This window comes from Rousettus aegyptiacus, unplaced genomic scaffold (assembly GCF_014176215.1).
Source record: "Rousettus aegyptiacus isolate mRouAeg1 unplaced genomic scaffold, mRouAeg1.p scaffold_m13_p_4, whole genome shotgun sequence".
Taxonomy (NCBI): Eukaryota; Metazoa; Chordata; class Mammalia; order Chiroptera; family Pteropodidae; genus Rousettus; species Rousettus aegyptiacus.
In genome coordinates this window covers 71,862,800-71,879,159 of record NW_023416307.1, presented here as the reverse complement: position 1 = coordinate 71,879,159, position 16,360 = coordinate 71,862,800, and the positions used below count along the sequence as shown (strand labels likewise).

At 34.1% G+C, this 16,360-nt stretch overlaps 1 protein-coding gene across 1 annotated transcript; it reads left to right on the top strand.

Moving 5' to 3' along the window:
- Positions 1-9,588: 9,588 nt before the first annotated feature.
- LOC107506352 (olfactory receptor 5AC2-like) lies at positions 9,589-10,518 on the top strand. The gene is given in 1 exon segment (XM_016137035.2): positions 9,589-10,518. A coding segment is annotated over 1 exon segment (924 nt). The 5' UTR covers positions 9,589-9,594.
- Positions 10,519-16,360: the final 5,842 nt, after the last annotated feature.

Genomic DNA, 16,360 nt, shown 5'->3' with positions numbered 1-16,360 from the left:
AAATTTAACCCCCAAGGTGATGCTATTTGGAGATGGGGCATTTAAGAGGTAATTGGGATTTGATGAGGTCATGAGGATGGAGTCCTCATGACTGATATTAGTATCCTTCTAAGAGTCACAAGAGAGTTTGCTTCCCCTCTCCGCTCTTCATCATGTGAGGTTAGAACTAGAAGCTGGCAGTCTGCATCTCAAAAGAGAGCTCTCACCAGCACTCAACCGTGCTGGCACCTTGATCTCGGGCTTCTCAGAAATGTAAGAACTAAATGTAAGAACTAAAACTCCAGTCTATGGCATTATGTTATAGCAACCTGAACTGAATATGACAACCAGTATTATTCTGATAACAGAAACAAAGACATCACGAGAATAGAAAACTAAAAAATATACCTTATAATTTTAGGATTAGGCAAATAAAAGAAATAAAATTCGTCCAGATTGAAAAAAGTAAAACTCATTTTTAGATGACATGATCTTTTACAGGATATCCTAAGAAATCTACTAAAGAATAAATAGTACTTATAAAAGAAATCAGCACTGTTTGTTGCAGAAAACAAGATCAATATACAAATCAATTGTATTTTTATGCACTAGCAATTATCAATCAAAAAATAAAATTAAGAAAATAATTCTACTTACCATAATAGCATCAAAATAAATTTAAAAATATGTCCAAACAGAAAATCTTCTACATCAATGTTTATAGTAGTATTATTCATTCACAAAAGCCAAAAAGTATAAATAACCCAAGTATTGATCAACTGATGAATGGATAAACAAAATGTAGTATAGTCATACAATGGAATATTATTCAGCAATATAAAGGAATAAAGTATTGTTACATGTTACAATATAAATGAACATTTTTTAGTCAGTCATCCTTTTTTAAATAATATTTTTTATTTTTGCATCATAGTTAGTATATGATATTATATTAGTTTCAGATGTACAACATATTGATTAGACACCTATATAACTCACAAAGTGGTCACCCTAATAATCTACTACCCCTCTGACACTGTACACAGTTATTACAATATTATTAACTGTATTCCTTATGCTACACTTTATGTCTCTATAGCTATTTTGTGACTACCAATTTGTACTTCTTAATCCCTTCCCCACTGTTCACCAGTTCCCCAACCCCCCTCCCATCTGGTAATCCTCAAAATGTCTTATCTGTGAGTTTGTTTCTGTTTTGTTGTTGTTGTTGATTTTCTTCTTTAAATTTCATATATTTGTAAAATCATATGGTACTTGTTTTTTTCTATCTGTCTTACTCCACTCAGCACAATACTTTCTAGGTCCATCATAAAATATATTTTTTCATCCCTTTACTTTCTGTCTGTCCATGTCATTTAATCTGAAACGAGTCTCTTGTAGGCAGCCTATGTAAGGGTTTTCTTATCAATTCAGATCCCCTATATTTTGATTAGAGCATTTAATTCTTTTTTCATTTGAAGTATTTGTTGATAGGTATATAGTTATTGCCATTCTTTATTCATATTTTTGATATATATTGTTTTCTTCTTTTTGAAGAAGTCCCTCCAACATTTCCTGTAATACTGGGTTGGTGTTAACAAACTCCTTTAGCTTTTTTTTTTAATCTGGGAAGCTCTTTAACTGTCCTTTGATTCTAAACGACAGTTGCTTCGCTGGGTAAAATAATCTTAGTTGTAGGTCCTTGCTTTTCATCACTTTGAATATTTCCTGTCAATCCCTTCTGGCCTGCAAAGTTTCTGTTGAGAAACCAGCTGACAGTCTCACGGAAGCTCCCCTGTAAATAACTAACTACATTTCTTTTACTTTTAAAAGTCTCTCTTTGTCTTTAATCTTTGGCATTTTAATTCTGATGTGTCTTCATGTGGGCTTCTTTGGGTTCATTTTCTTTTTTCTTTTTTTTTTTTTTGGTACCCTCTGAACTTTCTAGAGTTGTATATCTATTTCCTTCACCAGGTTAGGGAAGTTTTCCATTATTATTTCTTCAAACGGGTTTTCAATTTCTTGCTCTCTCTCTTACCCTCCTTCTTACGTAGTCCTATGATATGAATGTTGTTATGCGTGATATTGTTCAAGAGTTTCCTTAAACTATCTTCTTTTTTTAGGATTCTTTTTTCTTGTTGCTGTTCTGACTGGTGTCCTCTGCTACCCCATCCTCTAAATCGCTAACTTGATCCTCTGCTTCATCCACTCTGTTGATTCTCTCTAACGTATTCTTCATCTCAGATATTATATTCTTCATTTCTGACTGGTTCCCTTTTATATTTTCTACCTACATTTTCATGTTTTCTATCGCTTATTAAAGTTCCCACTGAGTTTATGTACTCATGTGAGGCTAGAACCAGAAATTCATTGAGCATCCTTATAACCAGTGCTTTGAATTCTATATCTGATAGATTGCTTGCTTCCATTTTGTTAAGTTCTTTTTCTGGAGCTTTGTTCTGTCTTTTCATGTGGGACATATTTCTTTGTCTCCAAATTTTGGCTTCCTCCCTGTGTCTGTTTTGATGTATTAAGTAGGGCTCCTAAGTCTCCCGGTCTTAGTAGATTGTTTTTTTTTAGTAGGTATCCTGTGGGGCCCAGTGGCATAGTCTTCACTGGAACTCAAGGTGTGTCTCTTGTGTGTGTCTTCCTGTTATAGTTGAGCCTTGGTTGCTGTTTGCACACTGATGAGAAGGATCGACCCTTGGGATGATTGGTTGTGAGGACCGGGCAGTGAGGGGCTGACTCTATGGAGTGGGAATCACTTTAGCAGGGCTCTGGTACCTGTCCTGTCTACCCTTCAGGTGTGTCTCCTTCATATGCAGCCCTGGGTGGTGCTCTGGCTCTAGCACTGGTCAAAGTATGCCATGGGGTGCACCAGCCCAAGGGCCTCCTGGCGGGGGTACAGCTGCAGGCCAAGTTCAGCACCTCCAGGGCCACCCCATAAAAATTATCAAGTACTCGCAGATGGCTGCCACCTATGCTGGGCTTATAAGTGTCTCAAGAAGCCAAGCCAGGAACTGAGGCTGGCTGCCGCTAGTGCAGGGCTTTGGGGCTACTCAGCAAGAGATATAAGACATGCCAAGGCAAGATGCTGCTTCTTTGGGTTTTGCGAGCCTTATGAAATTTTAGGAGAGTCCACAGCAAGAGCCATGACAGGCCATATATATGGAATAAACCACTGGAAGTGGCTTAGGTGGGCCCACAACTCGGGAGGGGTGGAGCCTCAGGGAATCACCTGGGCAGGGAGACCTGTGTTATCCAGATTGATGGTGATTCAGATATGTGGCACTTGTGTCCACATGCTGCGGGGTGGGGGGGGGCGGTAGTTAGAGCTCAATAAAGGAATAATGGATACTGCCAGTATTTCTGTCCAGGAGAAAGCCACTCCTTCACCCCTCGCCCTGAAGATCAAAAACTCAGTGCCTCCCCATACGTCCCTGGTGCTCCTCAAGCAGCTGCCCCAGTACTGGAGCACAGAATGAGTAAGCCTGTCAGCAAGTAAGTCCAGGTGCAAGCCTTTTAAGAGGAATGCTGGCAACTCCTGCAGCCCTCTGTTTCTTTCAGCCACAATATTTTCTGGTTTCCTAAGCCAGAGTTTGTAGGGACTTCTCTTCTTGGCACTGGAACTATGGCCTGGAGAACCCAGTGTGAGGCCAGTACTCCTCACTCCACAGTTGGGAGAGGGGGCTTTGCAACCAAAATAACCCATCCATTTTTGATTGTCACATGTGGTTATGGGACTGGGCCTTTCATAAACACCCCTCCTACTGGTTCTAGGTGACTTCTTATGCTTGTACCTAGTTGTAGGGCTTCTCTTCAGCCAGACCTTAAGTGACTCCCAGTGATGAATGCTCTGTAGTTGTATTATAATTTTGGTGTGATCGTGAGAGGAAGCATGCACAGCATCTATCTTGTATGCCATCTTGACCAGTCCTCTATAAATGAAACTTTAAAACATTATGCTAAATGAAAGAAGTCAGTAAAACCACATATAATATGATGCCATTTCTATGAAATGCCCAGTACATACAAATCTAGAGAGACAGAAAATATTTCAGTGGTCGCCCATGATTGAGGAAAGGAGAAATGGGGCTTGATTGTTAATAGGTATAGGGTTCTTGAGGAGGAAGGGGTGATGAGAATGAAAATATTCTAAAACTAGATTGTGGTGATGGTTGAACAACTCTATAAATATATTAACACTGTTGAACATTAAGTCACATCTGTCTCATTTTTTGAATAACTATTTGATACAGAACATTTGAAAGTTCATTGTTAAGTATAGCACAGTATACTTAATACAAGTTTACCCATTATGAAGAAAAATAAGACCATTAACCAAAATATAAAAGGCCTTGTAAAGTGAGAAGCAACAAGCATTTATTTGAAATTTTTAAAAAATGAATAGTTATTTGCAGAACACTGATTTCAGCAGAAGCTCTAATAGTATTCCCATTAGGAAACAAAGGCAAGAGGTATTTATGAGAAAAAGAAGGGGAACAATTATATCAGCAGAAGGAAGGCATTTCTATTGGTGCATGCAAGCTAACATAGTGACCCTAATTATAAAATGTTTTCAATAATCAGTCCAAAAGTCTTCAGTCTAGTAGTCATGATATCTGCTTTCTTGTTATTGCTATAGTTATTTGAAACTAGTGTTGCTCTAGGCCCAGTTCATAGCTTATTTAACATTCCAAAGATTTGGCCTAAGACATGCAAGGTAGTTTGTCTGGGATGGCAGCTCCAACACCATTTTAAAAGGCCTCCATTTATGTTATTTTTTTACAAGACAAATTGAGACTGTAGAATTTTCTGGTCCATTCTCCTTAACAAGTTACTATTTTTAATATCATTGATCCAGCAAACATGGAAGTCAGGTGTTAAAGTGGTAGAGATAAAAAATAAGAGGATCCAATTAGAACAGAACCAACTAATAAACCTGTTTATATTTTATTTGAGAAAGAAATAACCTATTGCGTTAACTCTCTAAGATACTGTGGCCCATTTCTTAAAACAGCTAGGGTTGCTACAACCAATACATCTATTCAATGCAAAAGAAAAAAACTGTATGTAGTTAAAATTGGGTCTGTTTTTTGATACAGGATTAGGAAAAACTAGGCTTAAGAATTTTGGTCTTTAGCTTAAGTGCAATGGAAAAAATATTTATGAGTTTTAAGTGGAGATGGTATAGGTGGATTTATTAGATTACCAGGGTTGCAAAACTAATATCACAGACTGAATGGCTTAAGCAGCAGAAATTTATTTTCTTACCATTTCAGATGCTGTTTAAGATCAAGATGTCAATAGAAATTGGTTTCTTCTGAAGCCCCTTCCCTTGACTTGCCAATGGCTGCCTTCTCTCTGTGACCTCACATGGTCTTTTCTCTGTGTGTGGGCACAACTGGTGTTCCTTTGTGTATTCAAATTTCCTCTGATTGAATTAGGACTCACTCTATTGGCCTTAGCTTAGTTATCTCTTTAAAAGCCCTGTCTTCAAACACAGTCACATTCTAAGGTACTGGAGGTTAGAGCTTTTACACGTGAATTTCTGGGGGACAGAATTCAGCCCATAACAATGAATAAGAGGAGTCTGGATAGTGACATAACAAGTTTTATATTTTATAAGATCGGTCTTGGGCAGTGTGGAGAATGAACTGGATGAGAGTATTAATGGATTTAGATAGATTAGTTAGGAAATTATTTTAGTAGTCCATGCCAGAGGGGAGTGCAGCTAGACTTTTGTTGAGAGTGTGAGAAGAATGGCTATCAAAGACTTTAGGAGGTGAAATTTACAACTTGGCAATGGTTGATCTATGGAATCTGAGGGAGAGTTCAGTGTCGAGAACATCTTCCTGTTTTGTAGTTTGAATAACTGATCGTTTAGTGGTGTTATTCCTCAGAGAACATTGGAAGGTTTGAGATAACACTGGGAAGGGTGGGATAACAGAAGAGTCTAATTTCAAATTTGGACATGGTAACTCTGAGGTAACTTTGAGATTTCCAAAGGAACACATAAAGTAGGTATTTGGATGGTGACATCATTAAAGAAAACAAGAGAAAGGAAAACAAATATTTCCTAAAACCCGTTGATTGATGTTCTGTATAGATGTCCCCACAGTAAAGCCTGTGGATTATAAATACAGTTTTTAATTGTAACAGCTAGTCATGGGGATAAAATGATGATTAACTCACAATGCCCAGTAGAACGAATTTGACTACATCCTACAGAGAATTTTTTGGAAGCATAGAGGGAATATTTTTCTTCCTTCGTGTTTTTTTTTTTTTTATAGAACAAGTTTAGAAATAGAAGTAATAAATATTATCTCCATTCATTTTGGAGTTATTGATGAAAATAAATGTGCCTGTAGTTACTGCCTCATTACTGCACATTCTACGTTACTTAAGGAAAACTATTTCCAATTTTCCAATGTTTTGCAGGAACTAGGTGAGAGTGCAGTGATTTCTACATTTTCTATACTTAGAGCTTTGCAATTTTTCTTTAGATGTAACAGAATATTTATGTAAGATATCTGTGTAAGAAATTAAAATTACAGAGAGGTATTGAGATTTTTTTCAACCAACTTTCAAAATCTGGACTGATAGGAGAGAATGGCTTACTCTAAAGGAAGATATATTAATCACAAATTTTCATAAATAATACACTTTGATAGAAGAATGAAGTAAATGGGAAATTTTAATCACAGTAAAGATGATTCAACGGCTTTAAATTTTATTTTATAATGTAGAGAGTTCAGAATTGAGACAGTCATGAACTTTATATCTACTTTATTTGTAATTTTGTGGAATGAAATAATCCTCCCCTTTGAGTTTGGTGGCAGTCATTAATAGAAACTTTTAAAATTTCATAAAATCAATTAAATAAGGGTTAAAATGAGTGATATAGTCTTTATATTATAAATACATATTATATAGTTAGCACTGTTTGCTTTGCTCTAACGTGGAGAGGTTTCCTTCATATTTGTCTTAAGGAAAAAATATTTCCAAAGCTTGCTACTTCTGGGCTTAATTATACTGAATTCATAAAGTAAAATTAGAAATATCTATTATTTGATGATTTGGATTGCAAAGAAAGCAATGCCACTTTATTTAGGGCACAATCTCCACTTTGGAAAAGAAAATGACATTTCCTTCACATTTACATAGTCTATTTTCATCAAATATACTCCAGTGAATCTTTTTTAGGTGCGTATATTAATAATAGATTCCCTGAAGATATGTGATTAGTAATTTATGAAATTTTTGTAGCTTAGTGAAAATGGAGAATAACAACTCATCATTCCCCCCACTAATTAAATAAACTTAGTTCTTTTAATGCTTTCTCATTCACTATCTCTATGTATTGTAAATGTTGTGAGGTATAGCTATAAAATTATGAATATTTTTTATTATTCATTTTATTATATTATCTATTATTATTCATTTCAAGTTTTATTAATATAGTAAATGTGTTTTGTTCCCTTTTCAAGGAACATAGGAGATTACACATTCATTCCAAAATATTTGAGAAATTTTGTTCTGGATTTTCTTTCAGACACAGTTTATAAGTCAGAAGAAAAACAGCCTTCTTACTCCATAAAAATATCAGATATCATATTTTTAATAGCAGTAAAACTTATAAGCCCCTTAGGAATAAATTTAACAAGAAAAGTACTAATACTATATGAAGAAAACTATAAAAATGACTATTATACTCGGATGCACTCTTAAAATTTTCAAAACACCTTCTGACTATTTTAAAAAATCATTCCTCCTCTCAACAGTCAAAGGTCTATTACCAAATATTTAAATAGAAAATATCATTAAGAATTAAAGATCATTATGCTAAGTGAAATAAGTCAGGCAAAGACAAATACCTATGTTCTCATTTACATGTGGAATCTAAAAAGATGAAACAAACTAACAAACAAAATGAAAGAAAAACAGACTGGCAGAAACAGATACCGAAAGGATGGTTACTAGAAAGGAGGCAGTAGGAGGTGAGTGTAAAAGGGAAAGGGAATATAGTCAATAATACTGTGATAAGTTGGCATGGTGACATGATTACTAGAATTAGTGGGGTGATCACATTGTAAGGTATAAAAATGCTGAATAACTGTATCATACACCTGCAACTAATATAACCAATATAACGCTGTATACTTACTATATTTAAAAATCATTACGATATTTTCCTAGAAAAATTTACAAATTATTTATTCCTAATTTTACATTAGAATTTTAAGTGTCAAAAGCTCCTTATCAAAGGTAACAATTGCATTTTATTTTTATTTCTATTAGTTACTGTTCTTTTATACATCTTTCTATGCACATACATTCATATGGATAGATACATGGACATAAATACAGACACACACACATATAACAAAATTATAAAACAACATATTATATATGTTTTTATCATGAACTTTGTACGTATTGGGGGAGGTGACAAAGAATATCTCTCCTCTGCTTTCTGTATTACTACCACTACATCTAATCCTAGACAAAAAAACCGATGTTAACAATTTTGTATATTATTGTACTTCTTTATCCATACTCACATATTTATTTATATATATAAATAAAAATTTTGAAAATTATAAAATTGGGACCATAAAATTCAAAGTTCTATATATTTAGATTCCTTCACCTAATAATACATTGAGAAAATCCTCCCATAATTAACCGAAACAATTCAAATACATTTCTTTTATGTCTGAATGATACTCATGATCGTTCTATAGTTGGTTAGTATTCTTTGTTTCTAGATTTTTACTCATGAACAATACTTTATTACATATCCTTCTACTTTATTCTTGCATATGAGTGGTATTATTTCTAGAATATATATCTAGATCAAAATTTATATAAATTTCTAAGTTTGACAAATAATGTTAGATTCAAGTCTGTTATAATTCCTATTTTCACCAGTTATATTAGAAAATCTTATTTTTTCACTTTCCTGTCATTAGCAGATATTAATTCTCAACCTGACAAGTGAAAATACTACATCAATTTTAAAAATTTCCCTAATTCTTAAGGGGAGTGAACATTATTTTATATATTTATTGGTCACATTGACTTGCTCTTCCATAAACATGTCTGTTCATATTTTCTGTCCATTTGTTTCACTAGGTTAACTTGTTTTCACCTAGTTGTAAGGGGTTGTGTGTGTGTGTGTGTTTTATAATTATTAATCTATATAGGCAGAATGTTACAGATATTTTCCCAACATATTTCTGTCCATTCCCTTTTTTTCTGAAATAAAAAGTATGAGGTTATACCTAAATTGTAAGTCTATTTCTCTTCCATGTACAATGGTTTCGCATTTGCATCTCTTCCACATGCAACAGCCTTTCACACATGGTTTTAATATTGGCTCAAATATTTGAATTTATTTCAGGGTTCCCCCCCCCTTTTAGGTCAGATACCTAAAAACAGAATTTGTAAATAGACTTAGTATAGGATGAAGGTTAAACTTTAAAGACTACTAATTAAATGGAAAACAACTCTAAGGTATAATTTAATTTGCAAGTAAAATACCACTACTTGTGTTATCTCTAGCAATTGTCTTTGTCACATATTTTCTCATTACAGTAATCAAGTGCGGATATGTCAGAAGGAAACAAGACTCTGGTGACTGATTTTATTCTCACAGGACTTACAGAGCAACCACGGCTGCAGGTTCTCCTCTTCCTTGTGTTTCTGATTATCTACCTCACCACCATGGTGGGCAACCTTGGACTGATGGCTCTTATTTGGAAGGATACCCATCTTCACACACCCATGTACTTGTTCCTTGGCGGTTTAGCCTTTGCAGATGCTTGCACTTCAACTTCTGTTACTCCCAGGATGCTGGTCAATTTCTTAGACAAGACTGCAATGATATCCCTAGCTGAGTGCATCACCTAATTTTATTTTTTTGCCTCCAGTGCAACTACAGAATGTTTTCTCCTGGTAGTAATGGCCTACGATCGCTATGTAGCCATATGTAACCCCTTGCTTTATCCAGTGATGATGTCCAACAGACTCTGTACTCAACTGATAAGTATTTCATATGCATTAGGTTTTCTGCATCCCCTAATTCATGTGAGCTTGTTGTTAAGATTAACTTTCTGCAGATCTAACATAATACATTATTTCTACTGTGAAATTTTACAGCTATTCAAAATTTCGTGCAATGACCCATCTATTAATGCACTAATGATATTTATTTTTGCAGCTTTTATACAAATATCCACTTTAATGACCATTATAATCTCTTATACTCGTGTGCTCTTTGACATTCTGAAGAAAAAGTCTGAAAATGGCAGAAGCAAAGCTTTCTCCACGTGCAGTGCCCACCTGCTCTCAGTCTCATTGTACTATGGCACTCTCATCTTCATGTATGTGCGGCCTGCATCTGGCCTAGCTGAAGATCAGGACAAAATGTATTCCCTATTTTACACAATTATAATTCCACTACTAAATCCATTTATTTACAGCTTGAGAAATAAAGAGGTTATAGGTGCCTTGAGAAGAGTTGCAAAGAAGTAAACAGTTCCCAAGGGAAACTTCTAATTGTTTTTCTTTTCACCCGTTGCATAAACAAGTCCTCAAGTCTTATAGATAAGCCCCTGCACTAGAGGGCTAGTGGTCAGGGTGGTTACTGAACACTGGGTAAAGGAACTGGCTTCACAATGTTTATTTAAATATGAGTCCAGTTAAAGTTACTACTCCATTTCAAATGACTCAAATCATCCACAGCTGATTTATTAAAATATTGTAATTCCTTTTTATCTGAACATTTAGTTTTTGAAAATTTTTGGTCTGCTAGGAACTCCTCTCTCAAATTATATTTAACAGTTGACAATAACTGAAGCTGGTGTATAAGTGCGAGTCATTTAGTTCATGACTGATCCTAGTTCCTTGAGCTAGATCTGTCTATTATTAGGGTTCTGTGATGCTCTACCACACCATAATAAAATGATAAAGACTTTGATTATTATTGAAAACATTTCTGAAATCAACACTTAAGAATAAACAGGGAGGAAAATTAAGAAAATAAAGAGGTTTAAAAAAATGATGCACCTTAACAATGTAAAAAATAGGATTGGCTTGCATTTAAATAATGGAACATCAAAATTTAAAACCTCCCATATCTAGAAGGCCACATACTAACTTTCACATAAGATATTATATGATACAGTGGTATTGGAAATTTGCAGATTTGGAAAAAACCTCAAGATATAGCCTTCTCAAATATTACAGATCTCCTGTACTATATTTGCATGAGTAATTTGCAATAGTAAGCCTAATCAAACATTTGCATAGGGATCGCTTTGCTATACTACAAGAGGCTGAAGGCAAGGCTGAGAAACTGCTTAAGTGGATGCAAAATTGAGACTAGTGGGTGGTAAAACTGAGACTAGGTTCTTGCAGTCTTGGCTACCAATTTACTTACAATTCAGTGAGAGTACATTAATAAATAAATATATTAGTATATTAATAAATATACTAGTTTATTTTAGTATAATAAAAATGACACCTCTCTCTTTTTTTTTTTTTTTTTTTACAAAGACATAATTATGTTCCTTGAGCAATCTGTTCAAGCATTGTGTTTAGGAAAAAAAGAATTTATCAGAAAGAAAAATGAAATATAAATTGTTGAAACTGGAATGAAATGTTCTTCTTATGAAGTATTTTAAAAGTTATTTTTAGTTTTTTTTTGTTGTAATTCCAACAGATACACCAAAATACTTATTTAAAATGAAAACACAGTGTGCATCATAAATTTATTATTTGACATGGGTATAAATTTTAAAATTTAATGTTTGTAGGGGGTCTATAATTTTATTCCTACAGGTACCCACTGACAAATTTATTTTTAATTACACAGCTAAGGTACATTATTTTTAGAAATACTATTAATATCCATAAGACTTGATTAATTTTACTGTCTTGGTGGTTAACTTAATTCAGGAAATTTTTGTTTTGTAAATGAGAATTTTTAAATTAAAATTATTGGGGTGACATTGGTTAATACAATTATATCAGTTTCAAGTGAACAATTCAATAGCATGTCATCTGTATACTGCATTGTGTATTTGCCACCCAAAGTTAAATTACCTTCCGTCACAAAATATTTGACCCCTTTTAACCTTATCTACATCCCCTCTATCCCTCTTCCCATCTGGTAACCACTAAACTGTTGTCTGTGTCCATAAGTCTCTGTTTGTCTGTTGTGTTTGTTTGTTGCTTTCGGTTTCATATCCCATAAATAAGTGAAATCATATAGTTCTCAGCTTTTTCTGTCTGATTTATTTCTCTTAGCATGATTATCTCAAGATCCATCTATGTGTTATCCTTACCAGGTTTTGGTATTTGGGTAATGTTGGCTTCATAAAATAAATTAGGAAGTATTGCCTCTTCTTCAATTTTTGGAAGAGTTTGAGAAGAACAGGTATTAGATCATCTTTGAATGTTTGGTAGGATGGACTAGTGAAGCCATCTGGTCCTGGACTTTTACTTTTTGGAAGGTTTTTGAGGATTATTTCAATTTCCTTAATGTTGATGTTTGGTCTATTTAGATTTTCCAGCTCTTCGTGATCCAGTCTAAAATGGTTGTATATTTCTAAGAACTTGTCCATTTCTTCTAGGTTATTGAATTTATGGCATATAATCTTCTTGTATGATACCTTGTAGTTCACTGATATCTGTCATAAATTCTCTTTCATGTGCATCCTAACATACGATCTATACTTGAGAATGTTCTATGCGTACTAGAAAAGCAAGTATAATCTGGTGGTTTGGGATGAAAGGCTTTGTAAATGTTGATTATATCCAGTTGGTCTAATGTGTCATTTAGGGCTGATATTTCCTTGTTGATTTTCTGTTTGGATAATCTATCCACAGATGACAGTGGGGTATTTAGATCCCTTACTATAATTATATTTTTGTCAGTTTCTCTGTTTAGTTCTGTTACTGGTTGCTTTATACATCTTGGTACTCCCTGATTGGGAGCATATATATCGATAAGTGTTATGTCTTCTTGATGTATTGTCGCCTTTATCATTATGAAGTGTCCATTTTGTCTCTTGTTACCTTTTTTATCTTGAAGTCTATTTCATTAGATATGACACACTTGCTTTCCTCTGGTTGCTATTTGCTTGGAGTGCTGTTTTCTTCCCTTTCGTTTTGAGTCTATATTTGACCTTGCTGGTGAGATGTGGCTCTTGAAGGCAGCATATTGTTGGATTTTGTTTTTTGATACAGTTTACTATTCTATGCCTTTTTATTGGTGAAATCAGTCCATCTACATTTAGGGTGATTCTTGATATATGAAATTTTCCTATAGCCAATTTATCTTTTGTTTTCTGGTAGCTCGGTGTCTCCATTGGTTCTTTGCCCTTATGTTTCAGTCTTATTTTAATTTGGTGGTGTTCTATGATTTTTCCTTGTGTTCCTTCTTGTTTTATGTTATGGGTTTTAGTTCTTGATTTGGGGAGGGATGTGGTTACTATTAAGTTTCTGTAAAGAAAAGTTTTATATATGCATTAGTTCTTTACTTCTGCTTTTCTTATCCCCATTCCCCTTTGCATAGTCAGATCTTTACTCCCTCCCCTTTTCTGTTTTTGTTGTCTCAAATTATTCTTATTTTTGCTGTGATTTCATGTCTAGGTTGCAGTAGCTATTGTCTTCTCTTTTCAAAGCGTTTTTTGACCTCTAAGCATTATGTAATATTTGAGTTTATAATACCTTATTCTTAATAAGGGTTGCACTTTCCTGTTTATGGCTGTTAGTCATCTTATTCTTAATTTTATATTTTTCTATCCTTTTGATTCAGATAGAATGATCTCATTCAGTATTTCTCATAATGCAGGCCTTGTAGTGGAAAATTCCCTCAGCTTTTGTATATCTTAAAAGGTCTTTATTTCTCCTTTATATCTAAAGGAGAATTTTGTTAGATATATTATTCGTGGCTGGAAATTCCTTTCAATAGTTTAAATATTTGGTTCCACTTTCTTCTAGATTGTAAAGTTTGTGCTGGAAAGTCTGATAATAGTCTAATGAGTTTTCTTTTATAGGTTACCATCTTCTTTACCCTGGCTGCCTTGAGATTTCTTTGTCATTAATTTTTGACGGTTTTAATATAATGTGTCTTGGAAAAGGCTTTTTTGGATTGAGATAATTAGGTGTTCTGTTTGCATCTTGGATTTTAGGATACATTTCTTTCCATAGGTTTGGGAAACTCTCATTGACTATTTGTTTGAATATGCTCTTTCTTTCCTTCTTCCTCTCTTCTCCTTTTGGTATACTCATTATTCTTACATTGTTTTTTTACTGATGGTGTGAGATAGTTCTTGCAGACTTCTTTCATTTTTTTTTTCACCCTCAGGTCTCTCTCTTTTTTCATGTATCATTTCCAGATTTCTGTCTTAGATATCACTAATTCTTTCCTCCATGTGTTCAGCTCTATTTCCTAAGTTGCTATTTTGTTCTTCATTCATTTTATTGAGTTCTTCAGCTCAAGAAGTTCCATTTGGTTCTTTTTTAGAGTTTTGGTCTTCTTGGTAAAGTATTCCTATTATTCATTGACCTTGCTTCTGAGCTCACGGAACTGTTGATCAGAATTTTCTTGTATCTCATTGAGTTTTCTCAGAAGTGCAATCTTGAATTCTCTGTTATTTAAATAGAATATTTCTATATCCTTAAGTTTATTTTCTGGAGGTTTTTCATTTTATTTCTGAGCTGCCTTGTTCCCTTGGTTGTTCATGGTATTTGATGGATTATTTCTCTGCCTAGGGATTAGTGGGAGTGTACTCCACTTTTTTAAAAAAATTATTTTTATTAAGAGTAATCACTCTCTAGCATGTTCATAAGAAGAGGTTTTTCTTTTTCTTTTTTCTTTTTCTTTTTTTATTAGGTGGCACCCAGCCTCCTGCACTATCCAAGCCTTCTGAATTTCTGCTCTGAAGCTAAAAATACCCTTTATTCCCTGAGGAAGTGTGCTTCCTCTGTTACCAGATCTCTTCAGTCCAGGGCTCTACCCCTGCGGGAGAATGTGAAGGTTGATGGGGTTCCAAGTCTCTTGGCTACATCTGTGGCACCAGTCTCCATTCTTCTCCCTTTCCTGCTCCCTTGCTTGCCCAATTTGCCCACCATCAGATGACCTGATGCACAGATTTCTCAGACATATTTGTGTGGTAGGCTGTGTGTTACCTGTAGCTGTTTGTGTGGTAGGCTGTGTGTTACCTGTAGCTGTTTGGTTTGCTGTAATTTCAAGGGGAGAGGTCAGGGGACATCTCTCATGCTGCCATGCTTCTGACCTAGATATCCTCAACTGTGTTATTCTTCAGCAAGTTGCTTTATAAGAGTTTCATATAGAAAAATTATTTGTGATTAGATGATATTAAGTTCATGTGTTTTAAATACAGGAGGCACTATATACATCCTTTTAAAGCATTTTAAGGTAATTATAGTCACTTTTAAAAGTAATTTTAAACAACTGAAGTTCTCTTCTGACATAAAACTTTTATCTAAATATATCACAAATATTTAGACAAATGTTTATCAATAATTTTCACAATAAGAGACAAAAATTTTTAATATGCATGAATTTCAATTTAATTCTGACAGACAATATCAATGAAAATTGTTATTGATAGTATTAGGGATTCTAAATTTATTTTTTTAGGAATTAATAACCATCCAAAAATTTTTAGTGTTTCCAATTAATCTTATATTGGTGTCTCATTTTAGAAGAACGAATTAAATTAAAACTTTATTGTATCTTCTATCTCCTTTTACTTTTTTCCTTCCAATATGGTATCCATTGCATGCCTTTTGATGTTCTTATTTATATTCTTGTATTTTAGTGATGAATAAAACAAAAATCTTTGTCTAAATAAATGAGCAATGTTTTTCTGTTTCCGCCACATTTCTTTCCTGATATATGATTCTTAGATGACAAAATCTAGGATTTCTATATTGCTTAACATACAATTTTGTAGAAAATTCTGTATATAACTTAGTGTTCATATTAGAGAATAGTCTACAAAACTCTAGGTATTTCCTACACCCATTGTCTCCAATGAGCCTAAAGCAGCTCTATGCATTCAGGTGTGCAGTTTTTGTTACATGAGGGGCCCATGTAATTAAAACCTTGGTGACAGCGGATTAGATAAGAAGTCACATGATTCAAGGCCTTACAATCCACAGGCCTCCCATTTTATTCTATCATTTGTTTCTGTGGACTCCATCTTCATGTACATCCATCCTATGCCTAATAATACACTGTGTCAGGCCATGTGAATATGGTTTTATATCACTATAAATGACATGTTCAGTTAAGAATATCTGAAACTATAATATTAGTAATACTAGCTACTCAAGGAAA